Here is a 27,907-nt window from a genome sequence, read left to right on the forward strand (position 1 = left end):
ATTCGGATAGTGCCATAATATATAAACTATATATCGGGTTTCCTACATTGCTGTGCTTGTTTCATATCATCCATATCATTAATGTTGAAAACAGTTATGCTGCTTAACATTTTTGTGGAAATGGTGATACTTTTATTAACTTGCATTTATTAAATGGAAATCTTTTGTAATAGTGTAAATGTCTTCACTGGCACGTTTGATCAATTTAATGCATCCTTGCTGAATAAAAGTATTCATTTATCTTGCTTTTTTTTTTTTTTTTTACCATAAATGTTTGAATGGTATCATTGTTTCAAACAATGGTATCAAGCAGCAAAAACTGTTTTCAACATTGATAATAATAATAGTAAATGTTTCTTGAGCAGCATATTAGAATGATTTCTGATGGAATATTTCTAGAGTAATGATGCTTTGTATTCAAAGGAATAAATTACATTTTCCTTTTTTAAAATTGTAACAATATTTCACGATATTACTGTTTTTACTGTGTTTTTGATTAAATAAATGCAACCTTGGTGAGCATAAAATACTTCTTTCAAAAACATCAAAACTTTTGGCAGGTACTGTATATGACATCACTCACATCAGATATCTGTAGACAGAACGTCTATTAATATTTCTAATCATTCTTCAGTAGAATCTGTGAGGTTTAAAACTGATGCTTGTCATTTCTAAATCCTGTGAGTCACCAGCACAGACTCTGACTTATCTGTGCAGCTGAGTGGGCGACATCACAGCACTCACCAAGTCCTGACTGGAGCTGGCCATGCCTGGTGTGATGTGGAAGTAGTTCCAGCCAATGAGCAGGAGGAGGAAGAGGGGCAACATGAACAGCTCCCAAAACCAGACTGTCAACACAAATATCTAAGAGAGAGAGAGATGGTATTAAACAGGGTATGAGGATTCCAGACAGCACAGTTGGCAATGCTGCCCACACATACACACACATATGCATTTCCTCTAATATTACATTGGAAATTAACTCTTAGAAAATAGAAAGACTTGACACAGAGACTCTAAACCTTGTCATAACAAGAAAACTGTATAGCAAAGTCCAAGCATCCCTTCCAGCACCTCATAAAGGTGCCCGTGCCAGAATCTGTGTCGTGGTATAGGAGATATTAATATTTCAAAAACCCATTTGCAATTGATTAACACTATGCTGGTGTGTAATTCGGATGTGACAAAACGGAGCATCTGACAGGAGCGGGTCCTCCACACTTGCTCTGATGTACTGCATTTCAAATGCTTCCTGACTGCACTGCATTCCTGCTGCCTGACCTATAGCACTCGTATGCGTTTTACCACTGCGGAGAGAGACTGTGAACACTCAAGACCCCTGGTAGAAATAAGATGAATAATCCTTCAGATTTCCATAAGAGAAATAGGTGCACAACACCCACAGCACCGCGCAGCACGCCGCTAATTGGCCGGCTGAATTTAAAGCCAGCTAGCGGCAACTTAATGAGCCTGAGAAATAATAAGATGACGCACAGGGATGACTGTAAAAACACATTCTCAGGGAACATTATTATAAAAATGCACTCTGCACATTACAACTCAACCGATCTGTAACATAACATCTACACTTGAGCATTTATGTCAGCAAATTTCATCAATGTACTGCTATAAGTAACTGAAACATTGATTCAAAGAAAACTAGGGATGCAAAATATAACGGTGCCATATTTATCAGAGACATTTATATTGTATTTGTATTATAATAGTTGACATATATCGGCTGATACTGAGTATTTACTGAGTATTGTGCACAATCAATTCTGTCTATTTTATATTTCGATTACCTTTGCTGCCACCTTCATAATTTTAATTATGCTGAATAATGATAAGGAAATCTGCATTATAAAATGGGAAATAGGCACATGACGATATTCCCAAAAGTCAACACATTGGTCCCTAATGTATACTACACAACTAATCTGTGAACACAAGAAATAACATTTAAAAAAATTATAATTAATAAAAAATAAGGGCTTATAAAAAAATATTGGTATCACTTTACAATAAGGTTGGTTAACTCTTTCCCTGCCATTGCCGAACTTTTCCGGCAATCCATGTTTTCACTGTTATACGGTAGGAGCGATATTACACATCTTCTAAAAGAATACTGAATCTCCAGATTAAAACACAGGCAAAAAAAGACGTAAAATTAAATAGTTCACTTTAGTTGATGCATTAACTAACATAGCCCCGCCGTGCTTGCCACAATAATAAAATATATTTAATATAAATAAAATAATTAAATAATAATTGCACTACATCAGGGTATTTCCACAATAAACTTTTGAAACAATGCACATCACATCTGTCTAACCTGAATTTCTCACACTGCGCGAGCGTTGTAGATTTCATTTGAAGGTCACAAGAACGAGCTTGTACCTACACAGAACAACAGGCTTGCATTTCCATGGCACGCTGGAGGCTTGTTAGAGACAATATGTTTGACTTAAGTTGGACGGGGCCTGCAGGCCTTACTTTAAATCTAGTACAGTACCAGCATGTTCCTGTCATATCAGCCAGTGGCCAGACATCGCGCTCTGGGCAGTCTACCTACTGCCACTCCTAAGCTAGGTTCACTTTCACACATGCCTGCACGCACACACAAACACAGCCACAGCCACCAGGGATATGAGAATCGTGCTTAATGCACAGAGCACTTGGACAACAACCCCACAGGCACAACAACAACAGTGCACACATCTGGGTCTTTCTTTAATAATTCATTACAAATTTAGTCACACTATACTATTGGAGATGGCTGAATCTCTTTAACTCCTTATTCAATCTGTACCAGCGCACAGATTCAAGCCGAAAACCGTATTACAGCTTGTGAAGGTTGAATTCGAGCGGCATCCTGCTGTAGTCGCTTCCACTTGTGGGACCCCACGCGGAGGGGCCCGCCTTCATCCTCACCCTCAGATAAACTCGAAGGGCTTATCAACAGGTTAGCTGTCATAAGTGATACCTTCCAACGTAAGGGAGAAAGTGAGAGAGCCGAGATGGAAAAAACCTGGCGACAGCCCAGCAGGAATGTTGAACCTGCTTGCCCTGCCTGCAGAAGCTTCTACATTAACTACTAAAGTCTAATTGCCTGGTCCCTGTCTTCCCATGCGAGTCAACAGTAGGAGACCATTCATTTGCAGCCTGTGAGTCTAGAGAGAGAGAATCTGTCACAGGTATTCATAATCGTCCACTAATGCAAATTTCCGCTCAACTGCTCGCAGGCTTGGTGGACAAGATAAAAGCACACAGAAATACAGTCAAATGTATTGTGTCGAAATGTAGCATCTAAATTACTGGATAAACAAAACCTGTCAGAAATGTCTTCATTTCGTCCCCAACAGTGTGAATGTGGAAGCATGCTGGATTTACGTGCCTTTTCCCCAGTGCTAATAAAAACAGAACAGGGAACATTTGGAAAAGTCTCTCTGATTTCGGTGTGAAGGCAGTGTCCGATAGCCTTGAGTTAATAAGCAGAGTTAAGCCGGGCTCAGACTACAGGAGTTTCAGGCCGATTTCGGCCCGATTTACCCCTCCCGACATTCTGAGAAAAAAATCGGCCCAATGTTCAGGCCAGATTATCTGTAGGGCTGGTCCGAATACCATTTTTTGAGCTTCGAAGCTTCGGTAGTAATGAACATCGAATATTCGAAGCTTCGGAGAGAGGGGGCTGAACATATTCTTCTCTCTAATAAAGGCAGGAATCTCTATGTGTCTGTCTGTCCGTTTATTATTATTTCGAGAACTGTTCATCCAATCGACTTCACACGGGAGTGCAGTGTCGCATTTGGTGCAATATAGATGGACACGCGAGACCCGACACGTTCAGAATTTAAACTTTTAGTAAACTACAGAACAGCGCGAGCGGGAAGCGGCACACCTCACGTGGGCAGGGCTTATATTCTCCGAAAACGGACACTGCATTAGTGATATAAAACGCACACACACAGGCCTGTTAAATTAAGCAATACTTTTAAGGTAGTCTAATATTTTTCTGACTAACAAATTACTGACACAGTAAAGGGTAGATTTAAATAAAAAATAAAAACGAAATTTAAATAAAGAAAAACGAAATTTAAATTAAGAAAAAACAAAATTTAAATAAAGAAAAAGCGAAATTTCAATAAAGGAAAACAAAATTAAGTTAAATTAAAAACGAGATTAATTTAGATTGATAATAACGGGTAAAAAGGCTAATACATTTTGTTTCTATTATTATATTTTCCACAAAGTCAAAGCAACGCAGCTTAACCCAAAACACAAGCTCAGGCATGCACTTCGGTCCATACAAACTCCGCTGTTCTGCGCTCTAGCCAGAGAACACTCCCGTTGCTGGAACACTAACGGTTCTATTTCTAGCATGGACGCGTTTTCCGCGTGTCTCACTCAGGCAGTGTGCAAACTCCAACCTGTTAACATGGGAGCCGAAAATAAAAACGGACACGCCACGCAGCCAGTGAGTTGCCGGCCTTATTCAAGCGCGAATGAGAACCGTTTCCCAGATGTGCAAAAAACAAACAAACAAAAAAGAAAAAAAATTAATATTCGAATGTCAAATTTTCAAATCAAATACCAACCCACCAAACGATTATTCGAATATTCGGGTCCAGCCCTAATTATCTGGTAATGTGAGGCGTTTACAGATCAAATCTTAAACCTCCCGATCTGCTCGCAAATACATCGGGGCCACCCTGACAATATCAAACATGTTTGATATTTAGGATTTTAAATTATGTCAGCACTTCCGCAATAGCCAATAAGAGACGAGTCTACAAGGAGACGTGATGGAACTTTTGAAATGGTGACCGCGAAACAACAAGCAGCTGTATGGGTCTGGTGGACAGCGGCTGGTGGTAATGTGGCAACAACGCGACTGCCTTTATAATGTCTCCTCATATAATGTCTACAGCAAGTTGCCGTGACACAGAATCCATTTTGAAAGAAGAAAATCTCCTTATGTGCATGATGCAACCAGATTTACAAATTCCTGTATTCTGAGCCCGGCTTAAGTGGTTTGTGTTTTATTAGCGCAGTGATTAAAATCTGTCAGGTTTTACCTCGTCCTCGCTTTCCTTTCGAGTCAATTTATATTGAAGAAGAAATCCAGCTGTATACTGGTTTACCTTTTAAACACCGTGATGTTTTACTACTTAAGTACATTAAGTGCAAACAGAATTGCTCATTTTTCTTACTGTCACATGTATTGGCTACAAAGCTACATAGCACTACATTTTAGGCGACTTTTTCTTTTTTACAGAGAACATGACACGTCTGGAATCAAACCTGTGCCTTCCACATGAGGGCCACAAAGAGCATTCACTGCTAGGCCACACGGAAAGAGCTGGAACTACTATGAGCAACTGAAGTCAAGTCTTTTATATTCTTTTAACAGCCATGAATAACACCTGTAACCATAGTGACAGTGACAGAAATAAATATGAAAGATGGCGACTTCTATAAGACCAGTCTTAGTTAACACTTAACAACTGGCTCTTTTTTTTTTTTTTTTTAACAAATTTATCAAAGGCAGTGTTGCCTTGTCCATATGCATATTAGGGCTCATTGACTGGTTGCAAAGTTTTTGGTCTTATTTCCAGAATACAGTTGTGAACTTGGGCTTGTTTAGGCTTATTTGGTAAGGAAAGTGAGTTATATTGGGTTTGTTTTGTCAGACCCAGTTGCTTGTTTTTCAATCGAGATCTGGCAACAATGAGCCCAGACTTTGGTTTGAGCTCTGACCACACACACAGCAAGTCTAAAACCTACTGTTGACACAGCTCATCTCCGACTCTACAAGTTATTCCGACCCCACCGACAAAAAATCAAAAAAAATCAACACACACACTTAACAGACAAGCATGTATAAAATGCAAAGAGGCTATTTACATTGCTGTCCAGCGTTGTGTCCACTCACACAGAACACATTTCCCAAACTCACTCTCAAAATGCAGGTGTGAGCCCTGCATTATTGCAATTATCAGTTTATAACTGTATATACACCATATTTAGCAAAGCTTGTACACACATTCCACTGCTATATGAACCTAAAAATAATTTAGATATAAAAATGTCGAGCGTCCAAAGAGGGAAAGATGATTTGGAATGATACTAAGAGTGTGTTGTTGTGGATTGCTGTAGGTGATGGAGATGCCCTCACCAGAAGACCGGCCAAACAGGGGGTTAAGAACCGCCTGACGGATTTGTTTTAGCGTGCAGCTAATATGATTGCACTAAATGTATTTCTGAGGCCTCTCTAGACGATCCCCTGTTCAGAGGAATTCCTATACCTAATAATAAAGCACTCAGCGATTAAAAGTGTGAATAAAACAAGTCCTGGAGCCGAAGCCCGGCTGGCAGCAGAACGCCACCCACGCTCTCCAGGGAGGGGGAGAGGAGAACAAAAGGACAAAGACGCCCTCACTAAGAGTTTATACAATCCAGCAAATTGATTAAACGGCAAAGGGGTGGAGAGAGGCTACCAAATCAGACTACTTACTGACAGACTAAACACAAGTGGTGTGGAGGGCTGGGAAAAAACACTCCACAGTTACTGATAAATGTAAACATGCATCACTGTGGGAGTACAATAACCTCCATCCATCTGAATTTCAAAGTCAGAACATGCAGAATAAAAATACATATACCATATATACGTCCTGTACTTTACAGTAGGGTGCAACAGTTTGAGTGAACTAAGGAAAATGTGTAGATTTTGTCTAATTCCAATTTAAAAATAGCTGTTTTCTAGTTTAATATATTTTAAAATCAAATTTATCCCTGTGATGCAAAGCCGAATTTTCAGCATCATTACTCCAGTCTTCAGTGTCACATGATCCTTCAAAAATCATTCTGATATGATGATTTGGTGCTCAAGAAACATTTATTATTATTTATTATCAATGTTGAAAAGAATAGCATTTATTTGAAATAGAATTTTGTCACTTTTGATCAATGTAATTCATTCTTGCTCAATAAAAAAATTCTTATAGACCCTGAATTTAGAATTTCAGGTATTTTCATGGTCTCAGACATTTGGACCCGACTGTATATCAACTGTAGTACTTCATATATAGAAAAGTACACAACACTGACTGGCTAAAACAACCCAGAATTTATAAATGGAGATTAGTTTCACTAAAAGCATTTTCATAAGAGCAATATAAATTCATTCAGTGTATTAATGAACACAGAAAGACAAACTGAGCAGGGATCATGTCCAGTAAAGTTGGTGTTTGAATCAGAGGCAGTCTTAAGTCCATAAATCATCAAACTGGACGGCAATGTGGGGAGAATTAGCGAGATAACACTGGACATATTGGGTTGCTGTAAGATGCATATGAAAAATTCTAAACTGTTTTGAGCTATTACACAGCCAAACAAAATGAAACAAATCTCAGAGGGCTTGACTTTTTAGATTTAAGGCAATTAAATAAGATATTAACCAATCTCTTCAATGGCCGCTGAACAAATCTTTTTACATAGGTAACTACTCGGAGCATTAACATTTTAGATTTGTGCATATTTACTGGGAAATCTATTATGTGTGTGGATGCTCTCAGAGCAAGTGAGCACTAACTAAACCATGAGGAGAAGTTTGAGTCTCTCGTGTCCCTCTCATGCATTTATCTTCCGCAGCAGCGAGACGCAAGCAACGGCAGCCGTGCCTTATGAGGGTCAGACGAAGGGCTGTGGACGGATGCCAGATTACATGAACGTATCTGTGCAAATCTAACAAGGCTGACTATTGGCTGCAGGCTTAATGCGTATGCGTGTGTTTGAGAGACCCGATGAAACCGGGCAACTTTAATGTGAACAGAGGATCCTTACAGCGTTGCCACACTTTTCCCTCTTTCTCTGGCTTTTTTCCAAGGTGAAATGTAGGGCGATGCGAGAAACATACATCAGTGTCTTGATTAAAACACAGAAAAATGACAACATTTGCACTGAATCAAAGGCCCCAGTGGCAGTAACAGTCACACGTGTCCGCAGTAAGCAATCGAGACAAAAAAAAGAGATACATGGAGAAGGTTGTGTCTTGTGTACAGCTACAGTAAATGCACACCAAGACCCGTTGACCATGTGAATGGTGTGACAAAGATCAGGTTTAAATATTTCTACAATAATACCACGTCTCTATTATTCGCCAATATGTCCAGTAAACTGAGTAAATGGTATTGGTGGGTCATTCATGAATGATTCGTTCATTGTTTCTGTTATGTGACAAATGAGCAAAAGATTTGGGAGGTGAACTAATCCTTTGTGTTTCTCATAATTTATCTTTGGCTGCATTATAATGATTTTCTATGCTTATGCCAACGTGTACGAGGAATTTGGTCACTGAAAATGCTACGAGATCAAATTTGATTCGATTTATACAATAATATATCTGCATTAAATACTCTCTGCTATTCAACAATATGCCCATCCGTGCAGGCCAGACACTTGACAAAAGTAGGTAATTTTTTGACAATATGTGACTCTTTTTTTAAAGCTTTAATTATTTTTATATATATATATATATATTTTTTTTTAAATATAATGCGTTTTTATAAAGTTTTTATAATATCAACGAATATTTGGTGGCTAATTAATTCAATTAAAACATGTAATCTGTTGGAATGTAAATGAAATACAATGATGACTGTTTTAATTAAATTATTTCAAATTAATCTTGCTCTTGTGGATATCACTAACAATTTATTATAAAATATTAGTCTGAAATTAAGACAATTACATTCTATTTATAATTCCTTGTAGATCTAATTATTCCCAAACATAGACATACTGAAATAGATTAAGTGTAGCATTGCATATAACGTGATCCTGCAAGTGCACTGCAGGCTGTGAGTGTATGATACATGTTTGTGATTCTCGGCTCATGTCCTTATCAGTGGAGCGGTGGAGTGGACTGTGTGCGCCCAGAGGGAGCGAGAGCGAGAGAGGGAGAGATAAAGTCTCTCTGTCACCGGCGGTGTGGAGGCCAGTGTACAGAGCCCTGTGGTGCCTGTCAGCGGCTGGCACAGCGACCCCACCCCGCCGCACTGGCCACCAGTGTTTAATCCATGTTGGGAGCGTTAACATTCAGCGACCTCACGGGTGACAGATCTGCCATGCGAGCCTTCTCCCCTGGGGCAGACGGCACCCCGAGTGTCAGCTCGGCTCACGGAAGCTCACACACACATACGAGCGCATACGTCACAGCCAGTCGACCACGGGCGCCCGGGGAGAGTTGTCCTCTGTGACTGTGGAGGTGGCGAGCGTGTTAGTGCTGGTCATTACGACACGCAAACGCACACAGACATGTGCATCAGGGTTAAAGACGGAGCATGTTTGCTCGCCGGCAGTAATAGGCAAAAAAAATGAGAGCGGAATGCAAGCTGTTTATGCTAAAGCATGTTTATGCACAGATGGAAGGAGAATATTAAAAATATGTACAAATTATGCAAAGCAAACAATGAATATGTAAACATGCAAACTGCATGCGCACATTTAAGTGGAGTGATCATAAATACACACACTCGTATGTAAAAAGCACAAGCGGAGTGAAGGGAGGAGCTGTCAGCGGCGCTACTGTCAGTGTGAAGGATAAGAGGGATGCGCGCAGGGTCAAGGCAGACTCGCCGCTGAGCCCCAGGAGCCGAGCGATGACACGGAGCATACACATCTCAATAACAACACTGACACTGTCAAATCTCCAGCCATCACTGCACTGTTAGCGGACGCTCAAATCCAGCTCTTTAATTATTAATCCCTTCCTCCAGAGTTTCAGGAAGAGCCCGTGCACATATATCACTATCAAGGGTTCGCCCTCCTGTCATACTCGCAGCACAAACTCCTTGACAGTTTCTTAAAGCCCATGAGGCACACAGCGGGACCCACACACACACACACACACATATGCGCACATTCATTTCAGTGTAGCTGTCCAGGGAAACTTTCAGAGTGAAGCGAAACAAAGGTAAGGGACAAAGAAAACCCTGACAGACAAAGATCTAACACAAAGACTGGGACTGTCAATCGATTCAAACATTTAAGGGAATGAAGTGCGTGACGTGTTCATTAAATAATCAAATTAATTGCATAGAAATTAGCCAAAAATGATAATTCTGTCATTGTTTAGTTGTCCTAATGTTTGTTCCAAACCTATATGACTTTCTCTTTACGGTGGAACATAGAAAAAGAATTGAGAATTTTTGACCATACAATGGAAGTCAATGGTAACCGGAACTGTTTGGTAACCAACATTCTTCAAAATATCATACATCATAAAGTCATACAGGTTTGGAATGACATAAGGGTGAATAAATGATGAATTTTAATATTACTAATAGATATTAGATGTTGTATCTTATTGTTGCACGTCATGTGCAAAAGTTCTCTTCAATTTATTGTTTATTGTTGCAGGTCTCAAGCAAAATGTTTACACCCAAGTCACAGAAGCAACTATATATATTGTTTAAAGCTTAACCTTTAACCTTTTTATTTTACAAATTCTTTTTGGTCGGCTCCCTAGAATACTGATTGGTCAATCGTGGTCATGTACTGACCACCCTGTTTGGGTTTATATTGCTCTAAAGATTGGCAGTAAATTATTGTTCAGACATAACCATTTAGCTTTAGAAGACAATATATTGTGTTTTGTCCACAGCTAGGCTGACTTAGTTCACATAGGAATTGTGGTTGCATTCCATCTGCACTCATTTTTAATTGTTTGTCCACATAAATGCAGACAGATGTCTTTGACCAATATGTTCTGCACCACGTTTTAAAAAAAAGTTCTGTTGGGCCTGCGCTGAGTGTGACCTTGGGGAAACCTTGCTCAAATTAAAGGGAAACTCCTTGCTGGGGAATTACAATTAAAAGTATTAATTTGGTTTAAGCGCATATATTTCTTAAAGTAATTAACTGTACTGAATTAACATTAAATTGACAGCCCTAGCACAGACATGAGATGCCATGCAGGAAAACCCCTCAATATCAGGAGATCATTGCGTTTTCCTGAGGACATCACACGAGTTAACTGGAATAACGAATCGGGTCGTGGAAATGCTGATAATCAGTCTAATCCTGGCTGTCCCAGTAAGCCAGTTAATAGCTTAGACCGTGCCCGCCACTTTATAGCGTTCCCTCAGGACCCAGGAACCTGCCTAGACCCCGTCCTGCTATCATCTGGTGCTGGCGATTCTGCTAGACAGAAACAGGAAGAGAGAGAATGAGAGAGAGAGAGAGAGAACGCTCCGTCACAGCTGCCAACTGTGTTTACAGCTGCACGGCATCAAACATTCATCAGATGCCATCTTTACAGTCTGTGATGTGAAGCAATCAGCATTTCACAGCCTGTCAAATGATGTCGAAACCGCTTGCTACCTGGCAGTGTCAAAAAGGGAAAGAAAAAAAATCTTAAACACGCTCACACACACAAACACGCGTGCAGGTTTTCCTTTCTAGTCCAGACTACTGACAGACGAAGCAAGCTCATATGGTAAAATATTAATTCTACTTAAATACTTAAAAGACTCTAATGACAGCAAAGCTCCAAATCAGCTTTCAAGTGTAAATAATCTCTTTTTTCCTCACCCTTCGATCCCTTTCATCTTTATTGAAAAAGCTTGAAACTACAGAGTTCAGAAGCAGCAAATTTGGCCAGTTAATGCCTGGCTGCGTAATGCTCATTTAGCCTGTGGTGGAAACTTTTTGGAGTCTGTTTGCTCTGTGTAATGCGCTGTAAGAAATTACTTTGCTTAATGCTTACCATCCGAATTGTCACCGGCCTGCTCTCGACTAATACCTGTTCTCATCATGCGAGTGTGTGCACATGTTTGGACAGTGCTATAGCTCCATCTACAGGCCACAGTGAGACATGCAGCAGAGAACTCTGTGTGACCCCTCTGCAGTCTCCACTGATGTATGCCACATTCATCTTTCTCAGTAAGTGCAAGCCACATCTAAAAAGTGGTATTTTATAAAGATTTTATCTGACACGGGCCCTCCTTCTTGGACTTACTGTAGTTGTCGGACTTTATAAGTGCTGTTTCTAGGCTCATTACTGTTGCATAAACAAGCAATAAAAAATTTCAACTATGTAAGCAGTCTGTCTGGTTAAGAGAGCACGGCCGCATGCTTTTGAGAAATATATTAAGCGTTTTTTTTTTCTCAAATGCATATGCAGATGCTCCTAATGAGACTGGAAGTATTAAAAACAGTGCCTTGGGTGGACATGCATAAAAAATTCAAAGGAACACTTACAGTGGGATTTATGCAATGAAAATCAGCATAACCACTAAAACCTCACAATAGTTTCAAAAAGTAATATATGTAATACATGTTATTACTGATACAAATGTATTACATTGTAATATATATATATATGTAGGCCTACTACATTTAATTTAAAGTTAAGCTTTTTATTTTTAGGTAATATCCTTATAGTGTAATTATACAATTAAGTATTGAGTAATATTAGATAATAACATGTACTGACTATACGGTTAAGGTTGGGTTTGGGGTTGCGCTTTACTTTAGGGTTAAGAAAGTACTGGGTAATATTGTAATTACTATAATAATTGCATAGTATGTACATGGGGTACAGGCACTGTCAAATAAAATGTTACCAAATGTAATAACTTAAATCATGACATATTTATCTTAATCGTGAAATCAATATCCTATTGTCTGATTTCTTATGCTTACTTAGTGTAAAGTAGCTTGTTTTAAGGTAGAGAGAGTTTAATGTTTTAGATTTTTCTTTCCTGGAAAACAAGACAAAAATACTTATGAGATAAGTTATTTTTGCAGTGTTTTGCTTGTTGTTGCACGCTAGGTGATTTTGAACAACCTTAGCCATTCAAAGTTATAAGCCAAATCACTCAACTAGTGACTTTACAGGTGCACTTATGTTAAACTTAACTTCCCTCCTTCAGAGGTCCAATCAGAGTTTCTTTGCATAACGAAGAATATATTATTATACAATATAGAAAAGTTTAGTGTATATATATATATATACACATGCACAAAGCAGAGGATATTCAAACGAAAACACATGCACCCACACACATATTTCCCACTCTCCACAGATGAAAGCTGTGTTTTGCGAGAGGGAGCGTGTATATGCGCTCTGCTGTGTGCAGGTCGGGGTGGTGACCTCTGGGATTTCCAGCACTGGGGTGGGAGTGTGTTCCGGGAACAGGCGCTGCCTGTGCAACCTACAGACCTGGACAAAGAAACCGCAGCACCACAAATGCATTATAAGTTGCGTAAAGTGTAAAAGCTACAGGACAGAGACTCCACTGACTCTATGAATAATGTATTGTAATGTATTTTAAATATATGTTTGTAAAGTAAATAGTATCCTCTCTCCACTGGCTACTTTGTGTACTACATTCCAAGTGTACAGGCCTACATTATAAATTAAACGGCTGACATGACTACGATGACATGGATTGGATGAGAACACGTCGAGGAAAGCACGGTCTCCTCTAATTATGCTCTTCTTAGAGGCAAGCATCTGTCAATGTCTGACTCTGTTACCTTATTACGGCAGCCTACAGATATGCATACACCCATAGAGCGAGAGAAAGACAGATATGTGTTTGTTGACCCTTGTGGGTTACGCGCAGTTTTATAGACGTCGTGCAACATGTATGGTAATTAAACGTTGTGAGAGCGTACAAAAAAAGCATGAAACTGGTCTTTAAAGCTATAAAAAAACGCATAGTTGAGATTCACCCCTCCGGCCTGTTGTTTCTAAAGCCTAGACGATTTACACAGGTGCCCTATTTTCATTTTTCCTGTCATTTCCATAGCTCAGCATCACCTGCACAGCTTTGAACGCAGTGGTGCGGAAACAGGCCACATGCTAGTGGGGAAGAGATGATATTCTTTCTGTTCTCAACCCCACGTGTGCAGACAAAGATAGAGCGGGCAACAGGACGTCCCACGCCTCTTCCCAGCCTGACACCCCGTCTCCTCAGGTGGATGGGCACACACACACACCTCCGATGACTCCCCTTCAGGGGGCACTGCTCATTCCAGTAGCGAGGCGCAGCGGCACGGGAGACTGCACATTATATTACAGCTTCAAGAAAGCCTCGAAAAAGAACTGCTCGTGTGTTATAAAAATGCTACCTAATTCCTACAATAAAACACTGATCTGCTCGCTGGAACATACGTCGGAAGGGCTTAAGCATTAAAGTTTAGCATAAAGTGCCGATGCTATACACAAGCGTTCAAAAGTTAAACATTTTTTATGAAAATGAATACTGTTATTCAGCAAGGACACAAACTAATCAAAAGTGACAGTAAAGGCATGTATGTTGCAAAATATAATATAGCACATTTTTCTGAAATATTAAGCAGCATAACTATTTTCAACATTGATAATAATGTTTCTTGAGCACCAAATCAGCATATTAGAATGATTTCTGAAGGATCATGTGACATAATTATGCTAAATACATTCAAATATATAGAAAATAGTTATTTTAAATTGTAATATTTCACAATATTACTGTTTTTACCGTATTTTTGATCAAATAAATGCATTCTTGGCATTTGAACCGTAGTGTAGGCCTATTTAACAAACAGATCAATGGAGGAAAGCAAATCTGATTCTACTTCACACTTTTTTTTTTAACTTTTTGCCATTGTTTAATTGACAGGAAATGATTAAAACCTAAATCTGTCACGATTTGCAGTGAAGAGAAGATAATCTGTTCACAAACAGTTTATTAACTATTTCCCTCCCGGCGTTTTTTTTTTTTTTTAAGTTGCCACCCACCTCCAGCATTTATGATAATTTTGACAAAACATTCATGGCCCCCAGAATATTTTGTTGCGTGAAGATCTGAGCATTCAATATAATCAAAAGAAAGAACAGAGCCTCTGCTTTTAAACATTATTTTGTAGGGGTGGGCAAAAAAATCGATTCACATATGAATCGCGATTCAAACTTTACCGATTCAAAATCGATTCATAGAATTCCAAAAATCGATTCTTTTTTTTTTTTTTTTTTTTTTACTGAAATATATATTTTTTGGTATTGTCCTGAAATTAGTCTAGCTTGCCATTCCCATAGATGGCGCAGCATCGAATTCACACTTGCACTACGCCTGCACACTCTTGTCATAGCCAAAAGAAGAAGTGCAGCAGAAGCGGAGCAGAAGGAAGGCTGGCTGGCTGGCTGGCGTGTCTGTTTTTATTTCGGCTCCCATTAACAGGTTAGAGCTTGCACACAGCCTGCGTGACACGCGCGTCTCAGGTGTGGCCCGAGTCGTGCGGAAAACGCGTGCATGAAATAGAACCGACGCCTATTTTTCTCGCGACACGCAAGCGTGTTGGAAGCGTTTCCAGGCAAAATAGAATGTTTATATATGTCATTTTGACACGAATATTCATATTAATAAATGACATTTTGATGTTTGAAAGTCTAGGTTTTGACATAAATGCAGATATAATGTAGGCTTATTGTATTTTTTTTTATCGATTTTCAAAAATTGCACCTGTCAATACAGAACGAAATATTCTGTAGCCTATTTTGCCGTCAATAGCCTACTCCTTAAACTACATTTAGCAGTATTGTTTGTTTGATCTGACTACATCACTTTAAAGCTAAATGTAAAAAAATAAAAAATATTTAAGTTTTAATTTAAACTTGAATTAAATGTATTTGAAAGCTGGCCAAAGCTTGGCACTTTGCACTGTTTAGTTGCAAAAGTTTTTATGAAGACAAAGTAATATCAAACTTCATTTAATTTGTTATTTCTTTTCTTTTAAATTGTATGTCTACTGCAATCACACAGGAAAAAGTCAACTATATTTACATACTGTGAATCGTTTTTTGAATCGAGAATCGATTTTGAATCGAATCTTGAGACTAAAAATCGGTATCGAATCGAATCGTGAAATTTTCTGAATCGTGCACCCCTATTATTTTGCATCCCTTTTTTTTAATCAACAAGCAAGTTTCATAAAAAAGCAACATTTTGAACAAACATTTTTTTTTTTCCCAAAGACTACAATAGGGATGTTAACCGATGACCGTTTGACCGATGGTTGACCGTATCAACGTTAACCGATCAAAGTTGTCGGTAGTCGGTTAAAAAAAAAAAAAATCTCTAAATTAGGCTATTATAGACAGTGGACTAAACGCTACTACAGTTAGCCATCTCATTCCAAGATCTTTTTTTGTGAAGTGAACAAATCCCTCACACTCAATTTTTCATAACTCGCCTGTTTGTACTTAATAAACCAATAAAAACATTTGGCGCGAGGTCACAGCGTTTGGGTTCACCCGCTCACAAGGTTTGCGAAAAGTAAAGGCTACAGGCTAAAACACTCGAGGTTAGAGCCAGGGCAGACGACAGGATGAAGCGTGCAAAGAAAAGTAGTGTGTGGGACCATTTCACCAAAAAGAATGACACAGATGTAAGTTGCAACTTGTGTGATACAGTGCTTAAATACAGTAGTAGCACATCATCTATGATGTATCACCTGAAAACGCGACACCCGCTAGCCTCTTCGGGTGAGAAAGGTAGCCAAAGCCAACCTACCGTGTCATCTATGCTAGCCGGTAGGAAATGTGTGTGTGTGAGCGGGAGGCAGAGCGGCAGAGAGATGCGACAGAGTTGCGAAATTGCAGGCGCGGTTCGAAATGGCTGTTATTTCAAATGGCGTAGCATATTTTAAACTAATCGGTTAACCGGTTTCAACCGGCTAATGAGGCTCGGTGGTCGGTCAAGAATTTTTTTAGTTTTCGCCATCCCTAGACTACAACGTGCCTAAGCAAAGCTTCTATCACTTGATTCTGCTCCTTTTTTGCCTGTGTTTTGATCCGGAGCTCCTCTACTCTTACAGAAAATCCGTAATAGCGTTGTGTCATACAGAAAATTCCATCAATGGCAGTGCAAACAAAACGTGCAAACAAAAGACAATCCAAACAAGAAACCATAAATCCAAACAGAAAGATGAGAAGAATCCAATTGGAAACGCAACACCTTTACAACAGAGATGTAAAGACAACGACTGACAATCTTAGACTGAAACACAGAAGTATAAATACAAGAGGCTAACAAGGCACAGGTGTGGTTAATGGATTGATATGGTGAATAACAAGGGCAACTAATGAAACAAAGGCAAACAGGAACTAAACCATAGGAAATTAATCCAGAAGCAGCAAAACAACAGAATATAAAAATAAGAGTCCTTGAACACAAAACACATAGGAAACCGTGACAGAATCGAATTGAGAAGCTCAATGAGTCTTGAGGACATGTATTAACCTCCCAGCGATGACTCCAAACACATAATTTATTACGGTAAAACTCACTAACTTTTTTTTTTTTTTTTTTTTTTTTTTTATTCTAAGAAAATCAACAAAAAAAATCTGGTAATGTGGATTAAGTTGTGGTGGGTGTTCAATAACAGTTATTTATTTAAAAAATCAACAGATAAAAAAAGAAATCATTGATTTACAACACTTTATAGCTACACCCTGACAGGCCAGGGCCAAATGAGCACGGTCTGTTTTCCGTCTTGTGAAAAGTTGCTATTAAGGAGCAGAGCGTTTTCTTCAAAGAAGGATTACTCAGATGCGGTCACTGACCTCAGGTTACTAAAAGGGCCACAGAGTTGAGATCTAGTGGTATGAAGTCTTACCAGGAAGGCTGTAATACTCCTCCATTTGTTCTCCCACTGGAAGCAGCTGTTAATATACTGCAGCGTATAGAGAATGGCCACGCTGATCTTCCTCACTCGATAGATATTACGTGCTAAAAGCTAATGGGGACAAAGCAGTAGTTAGCAAGATGTGCCTGAGGACATAATGCTCACAACATGACATTCACTCAGGTGTAAAGAGGCTTTTAAACTGAAGGTTCATAGGTGATAAATATTAATAAGTCAAGTCATCTTTGGTGTCTAAAGAGCTTTAGGCGGTGCTGGAGGAAAAACTGAACGTAATGAGTCTCTGAAGGTGCCAACAACAAAGCTAATATTAAGAGAAAGTGGAAAATATGGTGCTGTAATTGTTGATGAAGATCACCTTTTTGTTAAACTTCGGGTTGTCCTCTGCAAACATTGTTTCTTTCGGCTGGAAGGTTTTGAATCCTGCTTTGATCTGGGAAAGAAGAAGAAGAAAAACAAGACTTTTGTCACATAATGACTTGACAGCTTTTAAGAACTTGAATATAACCTTAACAGAAAGTTAATTATGTTTGAATGACTTTTTGTTTTAGTAAAGGACTCTCAAAGCATCTGATTCATATTATTCATAAATAATCATGTTTATTTTATATGATGCACTTACAGGGTTGTAGAGGACATCCAGCTCCATAGTGATGCTTCCTTTGGTCGCCCTTGATAGATTATTATTCTTCAGCATTCTGGTTATTTGTTGGCCATTAGAAACCTAAAGGCAAAGTAGAGATATTGTAGTTTAACATTGGCACAATGATAGAAACTGTGCAACAATTATTATAAAAACTACTTATTTGTGTGGTACTTACAGTCAGCAAAGGAATGGCAACTTTTCCCAGGAAGTCTGGAGCTTTGTCCCCATCATCATGATAGACTGTCAGCACCAGAACGTCATGGATGTCCTTAATGGGGCTGACGACATGTCAAAATCAATGTGATATCAATACCATGAGCATGCATAATGACATAATGAGACATCTGTCATTTTAACTTACAATGTTAGGGCTGTTTTCCATTCAGGATTCAGGGTTTTGAATATCGTGTGAGTTTGCAGTTTGCTATTACCGAGCTCAACGGTACAAAAGGGGTCACTTTTACCTGATTAAGTTCAAATATTTTGACGTTATTATGACTGCATAAATATTTATAACAGGCAATACTTCACTTAATAACTGTACAATATCCCTTACATACATTATGACATTATATTTAATTCAGATAAGTACCACTTATATCTGTTGATGAAAGATCTGTGGCTTTTATTAACTTGATTTGAAGATAGCCAACATCCTTCAAGTCCCGCAGGAAGTTTATCGGTCTCTGTAAATACAAATGACCTTTTATCTTAAAAAATGTAAAAACATATAATCATATTAATCATATCAATTTACATGGAGTTGGAAGGTAACAAAAATAAATCAATAAAAAAACAAAAGAAAACTAAAATAGTATGTAATACCCACATATTGCTCCTGCATCCTCTCAAAGGTCTTGGGGTCATCTAATGGAGCCGTCTGGATGTCTGAGATGGATGCACCAGAACACGGGGTCAGTGTGACCAGGAACACCAGTTGACCATAGCCCTGGTCCAGCGAATGAGTATATAACTGCCTCTGATTGGCAGGAAGTCTGGTCAGGTCAATATCCAGACTGTGAAGAGTAGAACCTATTAGTATTTCATCAATGGATAAGCATATGCAGTGGTTTTCAAAAAGGTTGTGGCCATCAGATCACTGCAATATGAGAGAGTGGGGTAAGATGTGTCAGTGAGTATGCTGTCTTGCTACTAGTGATAGAAAGCATTGTCTCCAAATGAATTACTAATACAAAATTTCACTAGATAAAATATTCAAAATATTAAAATGTGTAATATATGCAGCAAAATTAGACATTTGGAATGGGATTGGTTTTTTTTGTGGCTTTTTTTAAAGGTATAGCGGAAGATTTTCTTTTTCCGGATGGATCATCAAGACTATTGGTCCTCCTAAGTGTCAATCATTCTGGTGATATGTTTACGTAAGGCCGTCGTACGTGCTCGTGCACACGATTCACACGATGGCGTGCGCTCAAAACACAGGTTGGGCTTCCCACTGATGCCTCAGTCGCGAAGTTTCTACTTGACAGGTAAAGTTTGGCATGCTATTTGGAGAAATCCATTTAAAATCACTGCTAGTAAAAGTTAATGTAAGCTATGATTAGCTCGTGCATGCTCTCTCGTGCACACGTTTAATAGGCGTTCCCTCTCGGGAGCAGGTAGAGTGTTGCGCATGTGCATTTTTTCAAAAAGTGGAGAGGGCGGTTCTTTTCTAAAATTCGGGAAAATCCTCCGCTATACCTTTAACTGATCATAAGTGACAAAGGCATTAATGTTACAACAGATTTATATTTCAAATAAATGCTGTTCTTTCAAACTGTCTATTATTCAAAAAATCCCGAAAAAATAGCAGGTATCACCTTTCCACTAAGCAGAATAACTGTTTTCAACTGTGATAATAAAAAGAATGTTTCTTGAACAGCAAATCAGCATATTAGAATGATTTTTGAAGGATCATGTGACTGAAGACTGGTGTAATGATGCTGAAAATTCAGCTTTGCCATCACAGGAATAAATTAAATGTTTAAGTATATTAAATATATACAATTTTAAATGGTCTTTTTGATCAAATAAAAGCAGCCTTGCTGAACATACAATATGAAAATTATTTAGGACCCCAAACTTTCAATGGTAATGTATGTGTTCACTTGAAATGTAAATCTTTTATTTCTCAATGGTTCAACTTTCCTCTTAAGATGTCCCAGCCTACTCCTAAAGTTGTGTCACTTCTATAGGCACATTCTTCAAATGTCATTTGATAGCAGACGTCCTGAAATACAGTATATTTAGGCGTTTTAGAATACCTCTATCCTTTTTGTAATTGACTAGTGGACAAACTGAAGCAAAAGGTGACACAGCTTGCCCGACTCCCCCTCCTTTTAAAACTTGTGAACTTTTAAAACAGTATGCGAAGTGGCTCCAGCAAACTTACACTCCCCAGAACTCCTCTGACTTCCTGCCCCTCTTGCAGCAAACCTCCACCACGAGATTCTCCTGTGCATCCTGGAACTGGTTAAAGTCGAAAGACTCTCTCCACTGCGGGCTTGCCTTAATACACAGATTCTGCGACAGAGAGATAGACAAGCAGGAACCAGAGAGAGAGGAAGTTAGAGTGTCAATTTTAAGGCACTCTCAAAACAGAGACAGCTAACATGACAGGTGTATTAAGCCTTATTCAGTAAGACTTCAATAAGACATGTGGTGGAGGAGGAGCAGCCGTCTTTAGGAGAACGCATCCTCTCTTCTCGCTGGGATTATAAACTCTGACAGCATCCAATTAGAACTAGTTTTGTTCAACAAGCAAACATGCCCAAACAGAGCCAGGGGGCTCTAGAAAAAAGATGACATGAGAATACAAGACTAGCTAGTTGGAACCATTGAGGGCGGGAGGTAGATGAGCAAGGTATTCTGGGTATGCAAATGAGGCGAACAAGACGCGGTAACAGAAGCATCAGGAGAGACGCCCTGCCAGACACGGGCGATCTAATGAGAAGCCTCCTCTGTCACCAGAGCAGTGAAGCCTGGGAGAAGCCATCCGAAAGAGGGGGAGGAAGGTGTGTAGAGCGGACGGAATATCTAAAGCGAGGTATGTGAACAACTAAGAAAGTATGGGAGGAGGAAGAGGGGGAGGGAAGGGTTTAATGAGGTATTGAGAGAAAAAGAGGATAGAGGTATAGAAACAAAGAAAGAGACGAGATGATGTAATGAGCACGGGAAAAAGAGAAAGCAAGAGAAGCAAAAAGATGAAGGGGGAGAGGGATGAGCTCACCTTGCTCCTGACCCTCTGGTCTCCCAATCTGAAGCGTACGTAGATGTCTCCCTGCCCGCAGTCGGGCATGTCCTGGCCTTCCACCAGGATGACGGTGTAAACTCCAGTCCAAACCTGACTCTTCATGAGTCGCCCAGCCTGCGCCTGGCTTACCGGCTGACCCTGGAACAGCCAACATATACAATGAGGCATTCGATGTTTGGGCCAATGTTGCTCTCTCAGCTCATCTTGTTGATCATAAACATGTTTGTTTTTTTATGCTGTGCAAACTTAAACATTCAGTTTTTGGTGTATTTTTCATTGCTGCTTATTTAAATATGTTACCAAGGTAACGTATTATACTTGGCTCACATAGATGAGGTTTTGACGAAATTGCGAGAAAGACTTGTGATAGCCTTGGAACCAGGTTCTAATTGAAGACATGTTTGTACTGTAAATAAATGTTTTGCAGCATACACCATCATTTTACATAAATAGTGTGGTTATGAATTCAAACACACACACACAACAGTGTACACAATGTACTGTATGTACATATATATACAAACACTGCTGGATTTTCAGCATCATTACTAATTACATTAGTCTCCTTCAGAAATCATTCTAATATGCTGATTTGCAGCTCAAGAATCAATGTTGAAAACAGTTGTGCAGCTTAGTATTTTTGTGGAACTGTGATACATTTCACCAATTGTAAATTTCTTTAAATGTAAATTACTTTGTTGAATAGAAAGTTTGTAATAAATGCCACATTTGATCAATCTAGTGTGTCCTTGCTGAATAAAAAAAAAATAAAAAAAAAAAGTTCTGACCTCAAACTGTCTGTTAAAATTTGGTATTAAAAGCAAAGGGACAAAGCAGGGATCTTCTCCTTCTGAGTTATGACCTACTATAAATAATTTAAATGTATGCATATATAGTAGAATGTGCATGTCAAAACACATTGTAAATAAAATTCTATTTCTGTTTCTGTAACAAAATATATCATGAAATAAAACCTTTCTAAAAACTGCTAGTTGAAATGTGCAGGTGATCCCCACACCTCGGAGAGAGAAAACAGGTCCATCAACACGACTGCAGATGGATAAGTACACAGTACAGAGATGACTTGTGGGTTGATAGCCCTGCACTTTCAAAAAACACAGCATCAGGAAGAGGCTGGTCTGTTCTGCCAGTAATCACAGACCAGAGAGCTGTTTTCCCACCTGGCTGCTCGGAGAGTGTGACTGAGCCTTTGCTCCATTAGCATCACACACACACACTCGGCACAGCAGACAAACCAGCATTACCATTTAATGTAATGGCCACATCTCCATAAACAAGCCTCTTTAAAGAGAGAGAGAGAGAGAGAGTGAGGGATAAGGGGGGTATAGTTATAGAGGGAGCTGAGAGAGAAATATAATATTCATCCAAGCCAAGTCTTCCCAAGTGTTTATTTTGGACAAATTTGTGATCGGCGTGGCCAATAAAACAATTCCGCTTAAGAGTAAGTGGCCCCAAAAGAGAGGCTATTCCTGGTGCTAAAAGAGCTGGGGGATTGCCTCCATATGGTGGAGCAGCATGGGGACAAGGGGACAAGCCCAAAGCCGTACCCATTTGGCTAGAGCTTCAGTGCTGTCCGTCCACAGCTGTGATATTACATCCCAACATCTGGGTTATAGCTCACCATGCCTGGGAATGAGCCATCACACATATCCTCAGCATCTTACACTGGCATAGTGCCTCAAAGACTACACACACATACACACACTCCAGACACTGTCAGGAAGAAGAACCACATGCTATGTGCCAATACCGCTGCCCGTTTCCATCTCAAAGACAGCGTGGCATGGCTGTGAAGAAGGAAGTGTGATAGAGGAGGAGAGGTAAGAATTGAGAGACATGTTCTGCCTGTACTGATAGGTGTCAAATAGAACTAGATCTCAGTTGATTTGGCAGAAGACACTGCAGTGGAAACACCAACAAAACACATACTGATCCATACCTGATCACATAAACTAACAACACGTGTGTCTCACAAAAACTGGCTTCATGTTTCAGACATTTTAACCTAAAATCAAGCGAAAGAAGCAAGAAATTATATTTTGAAGCTTTAAGATTGTTGCAATTAAAGCACATGTAACCCCCATTGTCAAATTCTATTGCTAATGCAAATCAGATTTTATATTGTATAATTTGATATTTAGTTTATAAATATTTATATGTATTTTAAAGCTCATTCATATACATCATGATAGTTCTTGTATAGAATAAAAATGGTGCTGATTTTAATAAAGAGAAAGATATTTTGTCCTGACAATATATATATATATAATATAATAAAAACATCAGCAAAAAAGTTTCATTTTAGTCATAACAGGCAAGATTTTGGATTTAAATTATGTATAAAACTGTGTGTTTATACTTTGCCTGCTTTATGCCACTAAAATGAGAAAATGTTGCTGATTTGCTAACATGTACTGCGTTAGATTAAACTGAGAAGGTTCATAGCACTTGCATATTGTTGACCTACTGTTAGTTTAACTGCTTCTATTGTGCTCATTTGGATAAAAGCGTCTGCTAAATGAATACATGTAAATGATTTTAATAAAGCTAAAAATGTTGTCCTGACAGTGTGATTTTTATTGCTGTATTAACAAGAATTATATACAAATGTACTATTTTTTTAAATGAAAATAATGTCACAATGCAAAAATCTTGTCCCCAAAGTAGCCCATTGTTTTTACACAAAACATAATTTGTTCATTTTATATTAATTTTAGGGTAAAATCTAACCGAGAAGTTTCTTTAAAATACCTTTTTCAGACAAGACTTTATCTAACAAGATACTGCATCTAAACTTATCTAAAGTAGCTCTTGTCAGTGTATTGATTATCCAAACAGGTTATAACTAATATAATATACAGTTATACGACATACTGAAATGAAATTAATTGCTGGTCGAAAATACAGTTTACTAAAAGTACATTCACAGCACTGGCACCCCACTCTACGGAAGCATGCGGCAGAGCTTTTGTTTGGAGAAATCTTAAATTGCAAGCTTTCACGACTGTGAGGTAAATAAGCTCTCGTCTATGAATTGACCTGCACAAAATGCTAGACAGACCGTGTGCTTTGTTTAAATCATGGTGATACATTTACTTTGGAAATCACATCAGAGAGTCGCAGACACAAACAAAAGTTTCTCGCTCCGTTGAAGTATATGTTGAAGTTTCACTAACTAAGTGAAAGTGAATGTAAGGTAAAGTCAAGAAACTTGCATAAATCTTGTACAAAACAGCAGTGAAGTATCTGTGGGGAAGATGGTGAGGATCTACTGCCCTCCAGTGGACAGATGTGATACAATAATAACCTTATTGCTGTGGTCTCTTTTATTAGATTGTGTAACTTTAGAAGTGCATTTAATCAAATAAATGTATGTATTTTGTGTATTTTGGCCTGGTAACAAATACTGTGTGGGTGCTCTTCTCTCTTGTGGGCAGCTGGACAGAAGTAATATGGAGAGAATGTATCATGACATACCTTATTGAAGCTTCCCTTTCTTCTTAGCAGCCACTTCTGAAAAATGGGTGGCAAATGAACATTATGTTAGAAAGCCTCTTGACTGTTTCCACTAAAATAAGACTATTTTATTAACACAAGTATGCATTACTTCAATGAGCTCATTGTTTCTGCCTTAAATAAATTTGTAGCTAACTGTGATTTTGTACATTTCTGAAATACATAACTTAGACAGTTACCTCTGATAACAGATCACTCTAAATTGTACCGTGGACTCATGTATTTTCTGTAAAGCTGCTTTGAAACAATGTGTATTGTGAAAAGCGCTATGCAAATAAATGTGAATTGAACTATTTTCAGGAGTCATACATTTCGTTTGGCAGGTTCCTCTCGGATGGACAGGCAGGTCTCTAGAATGATCACTCCCATGTCGGTCTCCACGCTGTTGGGGTCCTCCAAAGATAAAGCCATCGGAATCGTTCTGCGGATAGAAACCTGTTTATCTATGTCTGAGGAGGAATTCTTTGACGGAATCATGAGAGAAACTTTAACAGGACAATATCATGGAAGTCATGAAATGACAAAGTTGTCCTCACTTGTCCAATTCCAGTTGTTGGAGAGGAAAGCTGCTTGATCCCATGAAGTCATTGGATCTTAGGTCACGATCATACACCTGCATCAATCGTAATTGTGAGATGATGATGACTATTAGTGTTACAAAAGTTTAAATTCAGATTATTTTCTTTTGTTTACATAAATTCTTCCATATTCCAACTTTATTTTTTCATGAACTGAGGAATCTCAAGATATAACTCTTTCTTTAACATGGCAAATAGACTGGTTATGAATGCAACTCCAAAATATGTGAAAATGGTAAACATATAAATCACCACTTTGTCTCTAGCATATTTATTTATTTATTATTATTATTACAGAATTTGCTGTTGCTTGCCACAGTATTCTACACATTACTTTCTTCATACTTTGTAAATGTTTGAAAAAAAATGTATATGACTTAAAGTAGAATGATTAATCGAGATATTAAAGTTCATAATTAAGCAATTATTTGCATTATGTAATGATGTAAATACATCCCAAACCTTGAGAATAACAGTCTGATCGAGGTCTCTGACGGGGAAGGAAAAGCATTCATTCCAGGTGGGATTCAGGTTCTTGTTCACAACTTTGCTTTTGTAGATGTGTTTGCCATCTAATTTGAATTTGACGAATGGGTCACTTGTACCTGTAGAAAACAAACAGTTATCAGTACGCTACTAACATAAAAAGGACTCAATACATGTACATCTAAATCAATAGTAACTGTTGCATAAGGGAACAAGTCAAAATTATATTTTGTGGTATTCAATCATACGTAAGCCACAGATTCTGATGATTGAGCTTTGTTTGTACATTCATTTAATGACAAAACATGGTGGAACAGCGTTTCATATCATCACACTGTCCAAGCACACAGATACGGTCTTCCAGACATTGAATAAGACTCATTATTAAGGCGAGCGTTCTTAGCGTAGGGAGGCGGACATTTTGTCTCTTTCAGAGTGATGGGAGCTGGCTGATTGTGAAAGAGTAAAAATTATAGCCAGCGTGAATTTGTTAATTTAATGCCGGTGTATTAAAACCCCAGAAACCGGGAGCAAGCAGTGTTAATCTCCAAAGCCTGTTAAGAAAGTCTGCCTTGAGTCTGTCTGCGAGAGGGGAGGGCGAGAGCTCCGTCTTTGTCTATGCTGTGGTATGCAGATTGGCTAGTAAGAAGAAGAAAAAAATATGAGAGAAAAAGAGTCCATCGCTTCATTTGTATGGATGGATAAAGGAGTGCTTGAGAGAACCTGCGGGGAGCCTGGAATCACATGACAAAAGCCCTGTGGGGACGGGCTGTCAGGCCTGTCAGCTCGCCTCTCCAAATGAACATCTCCAGGAGGAACTCCTCCCTGCCAGACGCTGACAAGCAAACCTCCAGGCAGCTTGACAGGAGGAAGGGGCTCGAGCAGCCAGGGGAAGACAAAACACTGACGGCGGAAATTAACACAAGCAAAATGGAGGACGGGGAGGGGACTCGCGGGCCGCTTTTCCCATGTAGCGTCAGTCGGGGAGCGAGCTGGCCGTTAATTGTTAGGCAAATACAGGTGCTGGAGAAGACCCGAGACGGGAAATGCTGTCATGTCAGGCCAAGTGAAGACTCAACTAGTAATGCAAATGGCTGCAGACCGAAAGAGACTTTTTTTCAGAGAACATCTGAATCTTATCAATAAAGTATGGGATGGAAAGAGGGGTAAAGTAGCCAGCATAACTATTAGTTCACTGGATAGCCAAAGCAGTGTAAAGGCTTTCGTATCCATCAACGCAAAAAGGTTTCAGGACACAGTTTTGCAATAAAGAAGACAAACAAGATTATGAATCTGAAAGTGAAAATATTTCAATGTAAAGAAGAAGATTTGGTTACACTTTATTTCGATGGTCCACTTTAGACGGTCTACTAACTATACTTATCAACGACACATTAACCGAGTATTAGTAGAATAAGTTGACATGTACTCGCAAAGTTCCTGATAGACAGTAGAATGTCTGTTGGGGAGCATCAAAATAAAGTGATATTAAGCAGACAGTCTACTAAAGTACTCTAATGACTGGTAGTTGACATGTAGTTGCAAAGTTACTTATAGTCAGTAGAATGACTAAAGTGGACCATCGAAATAAAGTCTTACCAAAGACTCTGCATCTGCTTCATTTATTTCTTTTGCTGTAGGTAAAAAGTTTGGAGTAATGCACTGTATCATACTGTATTGTAGACACGAGATGATGTGTCATTCTCA

General features: G+C 38.9%; 1 protein-coding gene and 1 long non-coding RNA gene across 2 annotated transcripts in view; one reads left to right on the plus strand and one right to left on the minus strand.

Annotated features, from left to right (window-relative positions):
• LOC307160588 overlaps positions 1–793 on the plus strand; it is a 96,536-nt gene extending 95,743 nt beyond the window's left edge. Inside the window, exon 4 of the long non-coding RNA XR_013821564.1 lies at positions 718–793. This is a non-coding gene — a long non-coding RNA (uncharacterized lncRNA). The remainder of the gene's footprint in view (positions 1–717) is intronic.
• The window catches only part of mctp2a (multiple C2 domains, transmembrane 2a), a 50,127-nt gene that overhangs the window by 12,478 nt on the left and 9,742 nt on the right, over positions 1–27,907 (minus strand). The window contains exons 5-18 of the mRNA XM_079874765.1: positions 26,177–26,319; positions 25,673–25,749; positions 25,446–25,557; positions 25,098–25,133; positions 21,576–21,737; positions 20,739–20,869; positions 19,176–19,362; positions 18,939–19,032; positions 18,708–18,810; positions 18,522–18,624; positions 18,323–18,424; positions 18,059–18,133; positions 17,674–17,793; positions 745–864 (exon numbers count right to left, since the gene is read on the minus strand). Coding sequence (XP_079730891.1) covers positions 745–864; positions 17,674–17,793; positions 18,059–18,133; positions 18,323–18,424; positions 18,522–18,624; positions 18,708–18,810; positions 18,939–19,032; positions 19,176–19,362; positions 20,739–20,869; positions 21,576–21,737; positions 25,098–25,133; positions 25,446–25,557; positions 25,673–25,749; positions 26,177–26,319 — 1,565 coding nt within the window. The remainder of the gene's footprint in view (positions 1–744; positions 865–17,673; positions 17,794–18,058; positions 18,134–18,322; positions 18,425–18,521; positions 18,625–18,707; positions 18,811–18,938; positions 19,033–19,175; positions 19,363–20,738; positions 20,870–21,575; positions 21,738–25,097; positions 25,134–25,445; positions 25,558–25,672; positions 25,750–26,176; positions 26,320–27,907) is intronic.

This window comes from Squalius cephalus, assembly GCF_949319135.1.
Source record: "Squalius cephalus genome assembly, chromosome: 6".
Classification (NCBI taxonomy): domain Eukaryota; kingdom Metazoa; phylum Chordata; class Actinopteri; order Cypriniformes; family Leuciscidae; genus Squalius; species Squalius cephalus.